Source organism: Dendrobates tinctorius, unplaced genomic scaffold (genome assembly GCF_039654945.1).
Source record: "Dendrobates tinctorius isolate UK_male_01 unplaced genomic scaffold, ASM3965494v1 ptg000111l, whole genome shotgun sequence".
Lineage (NCBI taxonomy): Eukaryota > Metazoa > Chordata > Amphibia > Anura > Dendrobatidae > Dendrobates > Dendrobates tinctorius.
In genome coordinates this window covers 30,001,340-30,019,290 of record NW_027361779.1, presented here as the reverse complement: position 1 = coordinate 30,019,290, position 17,951 = coordinate 30,001,340, and the positions used below count along the sequence as shown (strand labels likewise).

At 41.8% G+C, this 17,951-nt stretch overlaps 1 protein-coding gene across 9 annotated transcripts in view; it reads left to right on the top strand.

Annotated features, from left to right (window-relative positions):
- The window catches only part of ORC3 (origin recognition complex subunit 3), a 142,649-nt gene extending 124,698 nt beyond the window's left edge, over positions 1–17,951 (top strand). For 6 of the 9 annotated variants that reach the window (XM_073589598.1, XM_073589596.1, XM_073589602.1 and 3 more), the window contains 5 exons: positions 80–221; positions 1,877–1,984; positions 3,624–3,697; positions 7,161–7,255; positions 17,695–17,951. In XM_073589598.1, the coding sequence (XP_073445699.1) occupies positions 80–221; positions 1,877–1,984; positions 3,624–3,697; positions 7,161–7,255; positions 17,695–17,834 (559 nt within the window). In that variant the 3' untranslated portion in view covers positions 17,835–17,951. Of the gene's footprint in view, positions 1–79; positions 222–1,876; positions 1,985–3,623; positions 3,698–7,160; positions 7,287–17,209; positions 17,356–17,694 lie in introns of those variants that run through there. The other 3 variants (XM_073589603.1, XM_073589600.1, XR_012234811.1) reach the window with 2 other exon arrangements.

Sequence of the window (17,951 nt, the reverse complement as noted above, 5' to 3'; positions counted from 1 at the left end):
AATTTTTCAGGCTCCCTATAGAAGCCTACACTAACGGATATAATTTCTGCTAATAACTCAGGGTTACTTCTTATTTCAGAGATCACTTAACCCGTCCAGAAGATCAGCCTTTGTTTGAAGTTGTATATTTTAGTGCTGCCAGCGTCCTCCGCAAACATCTGAATGCTGTACCTCGTATCGCCCTGCACACTGCTCTGCACAACCCTTCAACATATTTAAAGGTAATAAAGCAATTTACAGTGGGGGAAAAAAGTGTTTGATCCCTTGCTGATTTTGTAAGTTTGCCCACTGACAAAGACATGAAAAGTCTATAATTTTAAGGGTAGGTTAATTTTAACATTGAGAGATAGAATATCAAAAATAAAATCCAGAAAATCACATTGTATAAGTTATATACGGTACATTTATTTGCATTTTGCAGTGAGAAATAAGTATTTGATCTCCTACCAACCATTAAGCGATCTAACTCCTACAGACCAGTTAGATGCTCCTAATCAAGTAGTTACCTGCATTAAAGACAGCTGTCTTACTTAGTCACCTTTTATAAAAAGACTCCTGTCCTCAGACTCAATTATTCAGTCAGAGGCTAACGTCTACAACATGGGCAAGACCAAAGAGCTTTCTAAGGATGTCAGGGACAAAATCATGGGCCTGCACAAAGCTGGAATGAGCTACAAAACGATACGCAAGGCGCTGGGTGAGAAGGGGACAACTGTTGGTGCAATAGTAAGAAAATGGAAGAAATACAAAATGACTGTCAATAGATATCGATCTGGTGCACCGTGCAAAATCTCACTTCGTGGGGTATCTTTGATCATGAGGAAGGTGAGAGATCAGCCTAAAACTACACGGGGGGAACTTGTTAATAATCTCAAGCTGGGACCACAGTCACCAAGAAAACCATTGGTAACACATTACGCCGTAAAAGTTTAAAATCCTTCAGTGCCTGCAAGGTCCCCCTGTTCAAGAAGGCACATGTGCAGGCCCGTTTGAAGTTTTCCAATGAACACCTGGATGATTCTGTGAGTGATTGGGAGAAGGGCTTGTGGTCCCAGCTGCCTATGACCCAAAGAACACCATGCCTACTGTCAAGCATGGAGGGGGAAACATGTTTTGGGGGTGTTTCTCTAAGGGCACAGGAATGCTTCACTGCATCAATGGGAGAATGGATGGAGCCATGTAGCGTAAAATCCTGAGTGACAACCTCTTTCCCTCCACCAGGACATTAAAAATGAGTTGTGGCTGGGTCTTCCAGCAAGACAATGACCCAAAACATACAGCCAATGCAACAATGGAGTGGCTAAAAAAGAAGCACATTAAGGTCATGGAGTGGCCTAACCAATCTCCAGACCTTAATCCCATAGAAAACTTATGGAGGGAGTTGAAGCTCTGAGTTGCCAAGTGACAGCCTCAAAATCTTAATGATTTAGACATGATCGACAAAGAGGAGTGGACCAAAATTCCTCCTGACATGTGCGCAAACCTCATCAACTACGAAAAAAGTCTGACTGCTGTGCTTGCAACAAGGGTTTTGCCACCAAGTTTTAAGTCTTGTTTGTCAGAGGGATCAAATACTTATTTCTCACTGCAAAATGCAAATAAATTTATATAATTTATACAATGTGATTTTCTGGATTTTATTTTTGATATTCTATCTTTCAGAGTTTAAATTAACCTACCCTTAAAATTATAGACTGCTCATGTCTTTGTCAGTGGGCAAACGTACAAAATCAGCAAGGGATCAAATACTCATTTCCCCCACTGTATGTGATCTGTAATGGGTGTGGCTTGTAATACATTTGGGGGTGACCAATCAGCATATGTACTTGCCATTCTATATTCAACAGTTTAACATTGCTCTCTTCTCTCCAATTAGTCCTTGGAAAATGATGGAGCCTTATCTAGCGCAGCTCCTGATGTATGCATCGCATACAAGCTGCATCTTGAGTGTGGAAGACTCATTAACCTCTACGACTGGTTAGAGGTATGAAATATGCCATCTAGTATGTTCTATTGAGATCCTGCTGCTTTATGGAAGTCTGGTAGAGTCCGCAAAATACAGAGGTGGTTAAACTATTGAAGACCATTAATATGATGGTACCTGTCATGGGTCTCCTAGCACACACTATATGGATAATAGCATTGAGACACCTACATATTACACCTACAGGATATTTTATGACATCCAATTCAAAATTCATTCTAATATGGAGTTGATCCCCATTTTGCAGCTAAAAACAACTTCCTCTCTTCTGGGAAGGTTTTTTAGAATATGTTGCAAGTGTGTCTGGGAGTTTTTGCCCATTCATCCCAAGCAGCAACTGAGAGGCTAGCTGCTGATGCTGGAGGGCCTGACAAGCAATCTCCTTTCTTGCTTATGTCTAAAGTGTTTGGGTTTGAGGTCAGCGACTCTGACTGGCAGGTTCTTCCACATCAAACTTCCCCAACCATGTATTAATGGACCTTGCTTTGTGCATTGGGACCCTGACATGCTGGAGCAGAAAAGACCTTCCCCTACACTCTTCCCAAAGAGTTGGAAATATGACATTGCCCAAATGTCCATTTATTATGCCATGCCTGTTTTGTTTTTTTTCCCTTTTGTGCATATATTTGTTTCTTCAGAAACGTTATATCATGCCTGGGGAAGAGACCTAAGGTGTCTCAAAACCTGGCTTTGTAACAACACCCTCCTCCACCAAACTTTACAGTTGACACAATGTATAAAGGCAGGTAACGTTCTCGTGGAATTTGGCAAAACCCCAAATTTATAGCTAAAGGAGTGAAATTGTCACTTTACAGAACCTTTTGTCTTCACAGCTCTAGAGTCCAGTGGCGGTGTACTTTACACCACTGCATCCGACACTTGGCATTGTGCCTGGTAATGTAAGGCTTTCATGCAGCTGGCAGAGGAGGTTTAGTGCTCTGTAGTTATTGAGTCAGCAAAGCGTTGGTGACTTTGGTAAGTCCACACTATAGCTTTACGTGGCTTCCACTTTGTTGCTGAGTTGTGTGGTTTCTGAGCACTTAGACTTTTTCAATTAGATCTCTCACAGTTGATCGCGGAGTCTTTCAGACAGAATAAATTTTGCAAACTGACTTTTCACAACGCTGATGTCCTATCAGTGGGCCCAGGAGCTCTTTAGATGGCCCATTCTTTCAGAAACCTTGGTAAAGGCAGACTGCACGGCTAGGTGCTTTAATTCATACACCTCATGGGACTACATGAAAAAACTGAATTCAGTTATTTAGAGGGGAGTCACAATACTTTTCTCCATAGACTGCATTCACAGGTTGCGGCCGCATTGTTTTTTGTTTTCGTCATAACCATGGCCAATTTTTTTTTTGTTTTAAATTGTGGCAAAATTGGTGTGGAGTTACCACGATCACGGAATTAATCTGTACCATGACTGCCGTGTGTGTATAGCACAGAGTGATTGGATTTTTTACAAGTGACCAAGACTGCTTTAGAACCCCATTTGTTACCTTTATTATAGTAAACTGGAATTTGAGATTTGATTGATCCTCGTTCATTTTTTACATGAAAAAACGTAAGATTTAATGACGTAGGTTTTTTTGCAGCCACCAGTGTCACCTTATTTCCCTCTTTATATACATATCTGCAGGCATTCGCAACGGTTGTCAATGCTGATGATGACAGTGGTTCGGATAACCTGAATCAAGTGGATGAGATGACTCAGTATCCTTTTTATTTGTCTGGGTAAAGTAGCGAGAATGTGTAAGCGGCAGCTGGACATTCCCAAATGCTGCACATGCAGAGGCTTGTCCTGTGCCGCCTCATTAATAACCTGGACATGTTCAATTCCAAACTCTGTCACTGGTATTTGACCAAAAATAGCCTTGGCTAAACAAGCTACATGGATTCTTTCTATCAGTTTGACTGATAATGGGAAGAAATGAACAAGGCTGTATTTAGACTGGCTGACCTCTATGTGTATGCCGATTAATAGCCTGCTTAGATTGTTTGGCCGCACTTCCATGTGCACAGAACGATGGATAATGGTATCATTCTGTGAACATAGAATATCCTAGTTATTGGCATAATATGTGCAGTTTACACATGATGATGCTGCTGCCGAGAGTGATGATTTTAGCGTCTGCTTGAAGGATCCAATAGCAGTGCACAAGTGTTTTGCTAGTTTGTCGTGTGATTAGCAGCCTAACTAAGATGGGACAGTAATGCGAAAATGAGTGTTTCTGGGATATTCGACATGTCTAAATGAAATCTAAGACCGCCAATCTTCATGAGGGGCTGTGTTGGAGTCATAAACACCTGATTCATTAAAGGGAATCCATCAGCAGGATTTTGCTATGTAATCTGAGGACAGCAGGAGATAGGGGTTAAAACACAGAATTCAACAACGTGTCACATGTCAGGCTATGTGGGGTTGTTAATTAGACTAAAGGTTTTATCACCTTGTGATTAAAAGGCTTATACTCCTGAGCATGATACATCACAGCCCACGTTTACTCAGATGCAAGCCCCAGCGGGACCACCGAACATGGGCAAGAACGCAGTGTGAAAGCACCCTTATTGAAGAACAAACTAAAACAAGCCAAATTAGACTCGTCAGGACAAAAGTTGCCGGAGTGTCTAGAAACGTCTTCCTCCTGAAAACGTGTTAGTTCCATAGTTATCTAAAAGACGCTGTGTGCACACACCCTAGTAATCTCATGTCCTGCCACTTTTTATGGCTTTCTTACAACTTCCTATCCCTTTAGTTGTGATGAAAGTATTTCTATAAAGGTGCAGCTGTCACAGGCCTCGGTTGTGATCCACAGCTGTCGATTGTGAGACCTGTAGCTGCCCATGTTACATTCCAGTCCTATTTGGTTACGGAGGTAGTTCAGTCACAAGAGATCATTCCAAAATCCTGCTTGGAAGTGAAATGCCACATGTAGTAGGCACTTTTTTATAGAGCAGAAGAGAGCGGTATTGTCATATACAGTCATATGTTAACGTTTGGGCACCCCTATTAATGGTAACCTTTTTTCTTTATAACAATTTTGGTTTTTGCAACAGCTATTTCAGTTTCATATATCTAATAACTGATGGAGTCAGTTATATTTCTGGATTCAAATGAGGTTTATTGTACTAACAGAAAATGTGCAATCTGTATTTAAACAAAATTTGACCGTTACAAAAGTATGGGCACCCTTATCATTTTCTTGATTTGAACACTCCTAACTACTTTTTACTGACTTCCTGAAGCACTAAATTGGTTTTGTAACCTCATTGAGCTTTGAACTTCATAGCCAGGTGTATCAAATCATGAGAAAAGGTATTTAAGGTGGCCACTTGCAAGTAGTTCTCCTATTTGATTCTCCTATGAAGAGTGGCATCATGGGCTCCTCAAAACAACTCTCAAATGATCTGAAAACAAAGATTATTCAACATAGCTTTTCAGGGGAAGGATACAAAAAGTTGTCTCAGAGATTTAACCTGTCAGTTTCCACTGTGAGGAACATAGTAAGGAAATGGAAGAACACAGGTACAGTTCTTGTTAAGCCCAGAAGTGGCAGGCCAAGAAAAATATCAGAAAGGCAGAAAAGAAGAATGGTGAGAACAGTCAAGGACAATCCACAGACCACCTCCAAAGACCTGCAGCATCATCTTGCTGCAGATGGTGTCACTGTGCATCGGTCAACAATACAGCGCACTTTGCACAAGGAGAAGCTGTATGGGAGAGTGATGCGAAAGAAGCAGTTTCTGCAAGCACGCCACAAACAGAGTCGCCTGAGGTATGCAAAAGCACATTTGGACAAGCCAGTTACATTTTGGAAGAAGGTCCTGTGGACTGATGAAACAAAGATTGAGTTTTTTGGTCATACAAAAAGGCGTTATGCATGGAGGCTAAAAAAACACAGCATTCCAAGAAAAACACTTGCTACCCACAGTAAAATTTGGTGGAGGTTCCATCATGCTTTGGGGCTGTGTGGCCAATGCGGGCACCGGGAATCTTGTTAAAGTTGAGGGTCACATGGATTCAACTCAGTATCAGCAGATTCTTGACAATAATGTGCAAGAATCAGTGACGAAGTTGAAGTTACGCAGGGGATGGATATTTCAGCAAGACAATGATCCAAAACACCGCTCCAAATCTACTCAGGCATTCATGCAGAGGAACTATTACAATGTTCTGGAATGGCCATCCCAGTCCCCAGACCTGAATATCATTGAACATCTGTGGGATGATTTGAAGCGGGCTGTCCATGTTCGGCGACCATCAAACTTAACTGAACTGGAATTGTTTTGTAAACAGGAATGGTCACAAATACCTTCATCCAGGATCCAGGAACTCATAGCTACAGGAAACGACTAGAGGCTGTTATTTTTGCAAAAGCAGGATCTACGAAATATTAATGTCACTTTTATGTTGAGGTGCCCATACTTTTGCACCGATCAAATTTTGTTAAAATGCAGATTGCACATTTTCTGTTAGTACAATAAACCTCATTTGAATGCAGAAATATAACTGAGTCCATCAGTTATTAGATATATGAAACTGAAATAGCTGTTGCAAAAAACAAAATTGTTATAAAGAAAAAAGGTTAACATTAATAGGGGTGCCCAAACTTTAACATATGACTGTATGTAGATCTGTTTTATCTGCTTGTGCTGCTTTATATTGGCCATGATTAAGGGTGCTAAATGCCCCAGGACACATTGGCCTTTTTCTTAAAGATAAAATCCAAAGAATCGTCCAATTTTATCATGATCAAATAAAGTTCCAAAACTTTTAATCCGTGCAGTGAGATCTATCCTAATTTCCGGTACTTCCATAGGAAGTGCTGCTTATTTGATGTCACTGCTATATGGAGGACATTAATATACAAATTTACAATGAACACTCTAGTCGATGGTAGTACTTGTCCGGTACTTCTGTGTAAACAGCATAAATCGACAATTCTGCAAGTCCAATGTGAGAGAATATTTCCCGCCACAACAGGTAGGCACTTCAGCTTTTGGGCATCATCATCATTTGTGTTCCTCTCTCAATCATCAGAAACCTAGACTTGGATGTAGTTGTGTTTTGTTTTTTTATTACATAACCTAACCATTTATTTTTTCCGCTTAATGTGCAATAAACTTGTTAAGTGGTTGGCCATAGAGAACATGATATCCTTAACCAGCTTCTCAGCGCACGCTTCATCAGGGCGGTTTCCGAGCTGGAGCTGCTTGGATTTGTGAAGCCTACAAAGCAGAAGACTGACCATGTGGCACGGCTTACTTGGGGTGGATGTTAATAAATTTCTTTTGAAAATGAGCTTTTTGTACTTGACGCTGTTTATATTGTGATTGAGTTTGTACAAATTCCAGGAAGTATCCCGGATATTCCTTTATTGCAAATAAAATCTGTGTTAGTATTGAAATGACATTACAAAATGATGTAAAACATACACTAAATAGTTGGCTATTGTTTTGAATTATTTTTCCACAAAATAATCTGCATAATCTCACTGTCCATAACGAGTTAAGTTAATTTTTTTAATCCAGAAAGTCTGATAATCCAACATAAATATTTTGGAAAAATTGTGGAAAAATTGCTATAACGGAAGAATGCCTTTAAAAAAAGAAGTTCTAATAGTTTATTTTTATCTGATAAAATGAATGAACACTTCAGATATCTAAATCAAACCAACTTTTATTGAGACAGCCCTTTGCCTTCAAATCAGCACCAATTCTTCTAGATATACATGAATGCAGATTTTAAATACAGGAAAGATGTATATCTTTGTACCGTGTTAGCCAGTAGATAGAAGAATATTTAGAATTGAGAGTCCTCGGTGGTTGATACCTTTTAATGGCTAACTGAAAAGATGGTAACACATTGCAAGCTTTCGAGACTACTCAGGCATTGACTAATACAAAATCTGAAGAATCACATATTTATTCACAACATAGCACAGAAAAAATGCAATACATAAGACAAGTGACATGAAGCAGAGCTATCATTATGGGAGAGGGATAAACATAAATATTGGACCAGTTCATAGATATGGAGTGAAAGTTTTATTGTCCTCTGATTGGGGTCTGGTAATGTGTTGTGTGATGCCCCCACAAGGTCTTAGGAGCAAATTCCTTAATTGATGTAAAAAACCTGCAAATCCTGCATTGAGAGTGTCAAGGGTCATCATGAGCTTGTACTCCCAGACTTTTCTATGAAGTTGGGAAGTTACCTTTCAATATCAGTAATTTCATAATGTCATGTCAATGGTGCTGTGAACAGGCATACAAAAATGTTTTGCCACAGGTAGATCCATTCTTTTTTCTCTTATTGTGTGGCGATGATAATTCATCCTTGTTCTCAGTTTTTGCCTGGTCTCCCCCACATACAGACCCCCAGTTGGACATTTAGTACAAATAATTAAGTACACCACATTAGATGTGATGCAGCTGAAAGTACCTGGGATCTTGTAGTCTCATCGCCACACAATAAGAGAAAAAAAAATGGATCTACCTGTGTCAAAACATTTTTGTATGCCTGATCACAGTACCATGGACATGAAATTACTGGTATTGAAAGGTAACTTCACATCTCAGAGAGACAGAAAAGTCTGGGAGTACAAGCTCATGACGACCCTTGACACTCTCAATGCAGGAATGAATGTGTTGCATGGATTTATGTCTTTTTACATCAATTAAGGAATTGGCTCCTAAGACCTTGTGGGGGCATCACAACACTTTACCAATCAGAAGACAATAAAGCTTTCACTCCTTATCTATGAACTGGTCCAATATTTATGTTTCTCCCTCTCCCATAATGATAGTTCTGCTTCACATCACTTGTCTTATCTATTGCATTTTTTATGTGGTGTTTTGTGTATAAATATGTGACTCTTCAGATTTTGTATTAGTCAATCCCTGATGAAGACACCTGAGTAGTCTCGAAAGCTTGCAATGTGTTACCATCTTTTCAGTTAGCCATTAAAAGGTATCAACCACTGAGGGCTCTCAATTCTGAATATTTTGCAGCTTTTAAAGGAATTCTGCAGGGATGTTGGTCCAAATCTTGGAGAACTAAGCACCGATCCTCTGGTGATGTAGGCTTGTGCAATCTTGTCTGGTCATGTAATCCCAGACAGACTCAATGTTGTGATCTGGGCTCTGTGGCACGGTATGATCATTTCCAGGACTACTCTTAACCCCTTCATGACCGGAGGTATTTTCGTTTTTGTGTTTTCATTTTTAGCTCCCCTTCTTCCCCCAAGCCATAACTTTATTTTTCCATCAATATGGCCATGTGAGGGCTTGTTTTTTGCGGGACAAGTTGTACTTTTGAACGACACCATTAGATTTAAAATATTGGGTACTGGAAAACGGGAAAAAAATTCCAAGTGCGGTGAAATTGCAAAAAAAAAGTGCAATCCACAGTGTTTTGGGTTTTTTTTAAACCATGTTCACTAAATTCTAAAACTGACCTGCCATTATGATTCTCCAGGTCATTACGAGTTCATAGACACCAAACATGTATAGGTTCTTTTTTATTAAAGTGGTGAAAAAAAAATTCCAAGCTTTGGTAAACAAAAAAAGCGCCATTTTTCGAGACTCCATTTAGCGTCTCCATTTTTTTGTGATCTGGGGCTGGGTGAAAGCTTATTTTTTTGCGCACCAAGCTGACGTTTTTATTGATACCGTTTTGGTGTATATACGATTTTTTGATGGCCTGTTATTGCATGTTTATTGCAATGTAGCGGCGACCAAAAAAAACATAATTCTGGCATTTTTAATTTTTTTTCTCGCTACGCTGTTTAGCGATCGGGTTAATTTTTTTTTTTTATATTGATCGGGCGATTCTGAAAGTGGCGATACCAAGTATGTGTATATTTGATTTTTTTATTTTATATTTTTAAACATTTTTTTTTTTAATTTTTGCTAGCTTTAATAGTCTCCATGGGAGACTAGCAGTTGCACTACTTTGATTGCCTCTGCTATGCACTGGCAATGATCAGTGTGCCTTTGCGTAGCAGAAATGCCTACTTGCTATCAGTGCCAACCACCGGGCAGCAGTTCAGCTATGACAACCCTAGAGGTCTGGTGGAGACCTATGGTTGTCATGCCAACCCATCAGTGACCCGCGATCACGTGACAGGGGGGTCACTGATGGGCGGGATTAGTGACACTTTTCCGGTAAGCACAAGTTAAATGCAGCTGTCAGAGATTGACAGCGGCATTCAACAGGCTACCAGCTGTGGGTGGATTGCGATTCCACCCGCGGCTGCTATAGGCACATGTCAGCGGTTCAAAACAGCTGACATGTGCCGGGAAAGATGTGGGCTCAGCGCCGAAGCCCACATCAAAGGGAGGGATTCCAACGAGGGCGTATTATTACGCCCAACTTCGGAAAGGGGTTAAAGGGAATTTGTCAGAAGGATGAACCCTCCTAAACCGTCTATATTGATATGTAGGTCATAAGAAGCTGAATAATGTGATACCTTGATGTGTGTGATCCGATGTCTTATTCCAGAGAAATCCATGTTTTTCTTATATGAACGAGCTGTTAAGATCTATGGTGCGTGAGCCTTCAGAAATTACATTGGCTGAATGTTTGGTCATCAATATAAAATTACTGGACAACCAATTTAATTAACAATTGAAAACGCTCTAATTACTCTGCCAGTGTGCCTAAGCCCATAGTCCAGGCTGAACAAGCGTTTCCAGTGTGTTTCCTAGTATGGACATCAACTGAGAGCAAGGGAGACTAGTTAAGTGCTGTAATGGAGTCTGCAGGCATCCGGTCCAAGAAGCAATTCCATCATTTTTTTTTTTGCATGAGCCCAGTTAACCATATAATTAGCTGCAGAATGCCTATTTTACAGAAACCTTTTAAACATAGGAAAATAGACTGAAGAAGATTGACTTGTATAGGAGAGCTTTGCATGCATACACTGTGCCCTGTGCAGGGAGGAGGAGCAGGTGATCTCTGATCATCAACAATTGTCAATGGTGGAGCCTGTATTATCTGCCACTAGTTTTATATTAGAGATCTTACCTATCACTGTATTCCTGCCTCTGATACACTTTTGCCGATAAGCTACCATTCTGAGTGAAGTCCTATCTGTGACGCTATCCAGTCTGCCTTGATTGGTGCTGCAGCTAATCATTGACCTCAGCTGTTCAGCTTATGTTGATAATGCAGGAGTGAACTGAAAATTTAAAACCAGGCACTGGCAGAAATCATGAGAACCAGATTGTAATTCAGCTGCCTGATTTTGGCAGACACGTTTAAGCACTAATAACACTATAAATTGGCAAATAATCTACAGTCTGCTGAGTGGTGTTTGCCACTCATCAGTATGAAGAAAAGTCTGTCTGGTTAAGTATGATGCCCTGATTCCCATTGAAGAGATCAGCTGAGAATGGATTCCTACAGACAATGTTCCACGGGAGGAGTACGCAAATTGGCTTTCTCGCAGAAAGAACGAGACCTATCCTGTAAGTGACTGTCCGACCCTTGACTTGTAGGAAAGCTACCACATCTAGGTGGTACTAGTAGGCTGTCTTACAAAATAGACTAATTTGCATACTTTTCTACCATGCAACATTGCCTGTAAGACTACTCAACTGGTCTTTTTTTTTGAGGGGGGGGAGAATCATTATGTATATAGTGATCCAAAAGCTTGATTTCCTACAAAATAAACATATCGTCCATCTACAGAATTGGTTATAAATGTCTGATAACTGGGGTTCCACCACTGATCATTAAGGGTAATGTGAAGGAAAAATAGATTTGTAGGAGGAAGTATATAACAGCAGTGATTACATTTAGTTGACAAACTGGATTTACCAGTATTGCCAGAACTTGGAACCACAGTGGGTCTCTTGGAAGAATACTGAGAGGTGTCAATCGTGACACCTCGATCTAGTGAGCCAATCTTAAAAGTGTGGGGAGATAGTGATTATGATCAAGCTGAAAATTTCCCATGCACTGTATGGAGGCTAGAGATACAGGATATTTGAAATGCAAGGTCCTACATTACAGTAGACACCATCCAGAAACAAACAGCAATTTTTAAAAAGCCCAATCCAGGTCATCCTGGAAATATGAGCCCAGGACCAGGCATATAAAAGAATATAAAAGATGTGTGGCACATCAGGAAACGTTCACATTTGGGGGTCGGCCTGTGCTGATTGTAATTCATTTCTCCTTCCCTTAAGGAAACAGAAGATAACTGTTGACAGAAACTTTTAGATATTTCTGTTTTCCCTTTTTATTTTATAACATATTGCATATTTGTGTGTCGTTTTAGTTTTACCTTTTTATATCTTTTTTTGTAAACACTGTATATTTTATATTAAAGGGATCCTGTCACCTATTTTTTCATATATAAGATGCGGCCACCACCATCAGGGGCTTATCTACAGCATTCTGTAATGCTGTAGATAAGCCCCCGATGTAAACTGAAAGAGAAGAAAAATGAGTTATATTCACCCAGGGGTGGTCCGGGTCCGATGGGTGTCGCGGTCTGGCGCCTCCCATCTTCTAGCGATGACGTCCTCTTCTTTGCTTCCCGTCGCGGCGAGGGCAGAGCAGAGTACTGCAGTGTGCAGGCGCCCGACCTCTCTGAACTTTCCCAGCGCCTGCGCATTGCAGTACTGTGCTCTGCCTTCAACAGGGCCATCAGTTTTAGCTGTGTTTTTAGTGAAAAAAAATCGGATACAGCAGGATGTGAATCCCATTTATTTTGTGATTATCTCAAGTTAAAACCATAATGTCTTGGTATCTTCACCTGAGATGGCAGTTGGGATTAGTAAAGTTTAATTAAATTAGTGATGTGTTAAAATACACAATGCCTGATCAATGCATGACCGATCAACGTGTAAAACTAAACATTGGCTGACCAATGTGTGAAATTGAACAATACATGCCAACTAGTGATGAGCGAGTATACTTGTTGTTTGGGTGGTCTCCGAGTATTTTGGCATGCTCGGAGATTTAGATTTCGTCGTCTCAGCTGCATGATTTACGGCTGCTGGACAAGCTGAATACATGTGGGAATTCCCTAACAAACAGGCATTCCTCACATGTAATCAGCTTGTCTAACAGTCACAAATCATGCAGCTGAGATGACGAAATAGGGATTTTTTGTACTCACCGTAAAATCCTTTTCTCCGAGCCAATCATTGGGGGACATAGATCATGGGTGTTATGCTGCTGCCACTCGGAGGACACAGCAAAAAAACAGAAAAGATTAGCTCCTCCACTGCAGTATACACCCTCTGCTAGAACAAGTTCCGTAACAAAGCAGTAGGAGCTCATAATCAACAAAGTACAACAGAACAAACACAAGCCATCAGGCTAACGGTGGGTGCTGTGTTCCCCAATGATTGGCTCAGAGAAAAGTATTTTACGGTGAGTACACAAAAATCCCTATTTCTCCTTAGCCTCATTGGGGGACACAGACCATGGGATGTCCTAAAGCATTCCCTGGGTGTGGAACAACCCAACAGATGAAACCTCATGCACCAACAGGCTACAGATTTGTTACTGCCGTTTGCTGATGGCTGCATCTGCAGACGCCTGAGTGAGAATATTGACGTGCTTTGCATAGGTGTGCAGACTGGACTAAGTCGCAGCTGTGCGAACCTGTTGTGCCGATGCTTGGAGCCAAATGGCCTAATTAGTGCCCACCGCCCGAGTGGAGTGTGACTTAATCCCCGCCGGGATAAGCCTGCCTCTGACGCGGTAGGACTCCTAAATAGCTGAGCGAAAAACACCTGGCTATTGTGGTTTTAGGAGCGGCTAGACCCTTCTTATGCCCCTCTGGAAGCACGAATAGTGCATCCGACATGCGGAAAGACGCTGCCCGCGAAACATACCGCCTCAGAGTTCTCACCACATTCAGAGTGTGAAGAGCCTCTTCGATACGAAGGACTGGAGCCGGGTATAATGAGGGCAACACAATGTCTTCGTCAAGATGGAAGGAGCAGAAAAGACGGGAGTCTTTAAAATCACTGTGTCCTGGTGAGAAGGTAGCAAAAAAGCATGACAGGACAGAGGTGCCAGCTCAGAGACCTGTCTGATTGATGTAATCGCAACTAGAAAGGCTCCTTTCCAAGAAACAAAGGTCAGTGATACTTCCTGCAGAGGTTTGAAAGGAACCTCCTGGAGGGCTCCCAGGACCAAGCAGGTACCATGTGAGAAACTCCTTGAATAAAGGTCTTCATCTATAACCTGGTAGCAATTCTGCGTTGGAACTGCACAGATAAGGTTGACATCTGCCCTTTGAGTAATCTGAATGCGAGGCCTAACTCCAGATCGATCTGGAGAAAATCCAAAATGGACAGAATGAAAATGACGAGAGAAAAATGCCCGCAGACTCTACACCAAGAGAAAAAAAGGGCCTCCCAGGTGCGATTATAAATGCGAACCGACGTGTGTTTAAGGGCTCTGACCATGGTGGAAACCACCTGTTGGGAGAACTCAGCTTGGTTTAGGACTGAGGATTCAATGGCCAAGGTGTTAAACACAGGACCCCTGAATATTGGTGACAACTCAGGGCCTGGGAAAGCATGACTGGATGATCCGGCAATTGCCAATGGACTTCGACGATGGGTAGCACTAGCCCCGTGTACTACACCTGGCGTGGCCAGCCCAGAGTGATCAGGATCACTGAATCCTCTTCCGCTCTGAATTTCCTGATGACCCTCAGAAGTGACAAGAGCGGTGGAATAAACGCACGGCAGGTGAAAAAGGTTCCACAGAAGAACCAGTGCATCCACCCCGATGACTTCAGGGTCATGAGACCGAGCTATGAGCTTGGAAACTGTGGCGTTTAGGCTTGAGGCCCTCAGATCCACATTCGGTGTCCTCCAGCGATGACAGGTCTGCTGAAAGGCCTCCGGATGAAGAGACCATTCTCCTGAGGTGAGACCCTGATGGCTGAGAAAGTCTGCCTCCCAAATCCCAACTCCCGGGATGTGAACAGCTGAGGTGATCGAAAGGTTCCTCTCAGCCCAGGGGAGAATGTGACCTACTTCGTGTATGGCCGCCCTGCTGTCTCCCTGACAGTTGACGTACACCACCGCCATGGCGATGACCAATTGGATTCTGAAGGCACGACAAGTGAGGTGATGAAACCGTAGAAGAGCCAATTTGATCTTATATCCAGAACGTTGATTGGGAGACGCGACTTCTAGAGCAGACCAGCGGCCCTGGGCAGTGTGATGACAGAATACTGCTTTCCAGCCCAGAAGGCCGGCATTGGTGGACATCACTAGCAAACATACTGGAAGGAAGGATCCCCCTGACTCACAGAAGACCTCAATGTGCACCATCTGAGGGTCTGACTGATCCGCTTAGACAGACGAATTTGACGATCAAGAGAGAACGGGTTCTGTCCTAGACCGTCAGAGGCGCGTGTTGCAGAGAATGGAGGTGAAGTTGAGTGAATGGCACCGCCTCCATTAGGAATCTTTGAAGAGAGGGAAAAATGAAGGTATAAAGGTAAGCATCGCGAATGTCAATGGGTGATAGGAACTCCCCCTTCATTATCAAGGTGATGACCGAGTGGAGAGACTTCATTCTGAAGTGACAAACCTGTTTAATAGTTTTAGATCTAGTATGGGACGCACCATTCTGTCCTTTGGAACCCCAAACAGGTTCGAGTAAAGAAAACTCGAACATCTCGCTTTTCGGAACTGGAACAATGACTCTGTCCCTGTGGAGGGCGTCTATGGCTCGGTAAAGGGATATTGCCTGCGTCTCTGTTTTAGGGGGGACAAGACCGGGGAAAACTATCTTGTATCCAGAAGACACCAGGTTCCCAATGTACTTGTCGTAAACGACTGAGAGCTAGGCTTGACGGAACCAAAGCTGACGTCCATCTACCTTGTTGGCGCCACCCGGATACTGCAGCCAGTCATGGTGCAGAGAATCTATGGGATCTGGATCCTTTGGATCTAGACTGTTTCGGACTGCTCTTCCAATAATAAATGGGTCTAGACGAGACCTGTAAACCTTTGACCCTATGCAAGGAGTGGAATGGTCCGGATGAGGCAGTCATAATGGGCCAGCTCGAAATGATACAAAAGGACCAGAGCCGAACCTGCTGTTGACTATGAAAAAGGTCTACTGGCCTTTCATTGTGGAAGGCATTTACTTTTACTTTTAGGCGACCTGTCTGCTAAGGCGGAGAGTTCAATGACTCTTTTGGAAGCAGAGTCCACTCGCCACTCTCTGATCCATAGTGCCCTCCTGATGGTAAAGCACTTGCGGCTGCCGAAGCCGTGCAGTTAGCTGCCTGAAGAGAGGCCTGTACCACCGACTCCCCAGCTTGAGAGATCTGGACTATAAGATCCCAGGTTACTTTCAGCTGCATCACATCTAATGTCGTGTACTTAATTATTTGTACTAAATGTCCAACTGGGAGTCTGTATGAGGGGGGAGACCGGGCAAAAACTGAGAACAAGGATGAATTCTCATCCCCACACAATAAGAGAAAAAATAATGGATCTACCTGGAGAAAACATTTTTGTATTCCCGGTCATAGCATCATGGACATTAAATTACTCGTTTTAAACGGTAATTTCAAATCTCAGTAAGACAGAAGGGTCTGGGAGTACAAACTCATGATGACCTTTGGCACACTCAGTGCAGGAATGAATGTGTCACATGGCTTTGTCTTTTTACATCAATTAAGGAATTTGCCCCTCAGACATTATGGGGGCATCACAACACAGAACCAGACTATAAAACATTCACACTCCTTATATATGAACTGTTCCAATAATTATAGCCTCAAGTGTTTATCACTCTCCTAATGATAAGACAAGTGACATGAAGCAGAAATTTATCTATTGCATTCTTTCTTTCTGTGCTATGTTGTGCATAAATATGTGATTCTTCAGATTTTGCTTTATTCTATGCCTGATGAAGAGAATTGAGTAGTCTTGAAAGCTTGCAATTTGTAACCGTTATCTTTTCAGTTAGCCATTAAAAGGTATCAACCACTGAGGACTCTCAGTTTCAAATATTTTTCTATCTACTGGCTAACATGGTACAAAAAGATATATATCTTTCCTGTATGCATATACAGTCAGCTATCACATGACTGCTGTTTCTGGAGGAGGAAGCTCCACTAGCATTTTCACTTTCAGAATCTACCAGGAGCCTGTAAATTGCAGATAGTAAGTGATCGTTTGAATGTCATTCAAGGTTTCTTAGACAGATTTTCTTTTATCATAAAGGTCACTACTTCAGACATGCCAGTGGTGCGATTAGATGCCCCTAATCACTCCATGGCCTGAGATATATATGTGGTCAGGAACTTGTGTCGAAATGAAGATTTTCTAGGAGCATCAAATGTGCAATATTTGAAGTAAAAAGAAAAAAGGTAAAAAATTAAGAAATTGTCACTGTTAATCCAAATTGCTGTTACTAGCCTCCCCTCCAACAGAGAAAAAGAATCACATGGTGTATTTCAGTGGTTATAAAAACTGAAAAACAGACACGCATTTCTCTTTATCTTCCCATTGATTCTGGCAAAAAGATATTAATTACGGAAAAATGGAGCCAAATACAGTATATCACAAAAAAATAGATGCAAAAATTATTTTTGTTATTTTACAGCTCTTAAAACTGCATGTACGAAAAAGCCAGAAAATGCACATGATCAGGAATGATGTTTATGGCCTGGTCTTCAACTGGTTAAACCATCTTCTTGTGCCTACAGTATTAACATGGAGGAAATGGTCATACTGTGATTGGAGAGGCCACATCCAGGAATGTCACCATGTGGGGCACTTGTGCGGTGCAGACGGCGTTGGGTTTGCACCTCCTGTAGAAACAACTAACATTTCTAGAGACGAATGAAGCCGCCTATGTCCGTTCACCACAGATCTGCTGATGCACGTTTTCCTGATGATATTATAGTACTGATTTGCAGAGCAATTAGCCATGTAAAGCAAATATATGGTAAGCCAAAGATTC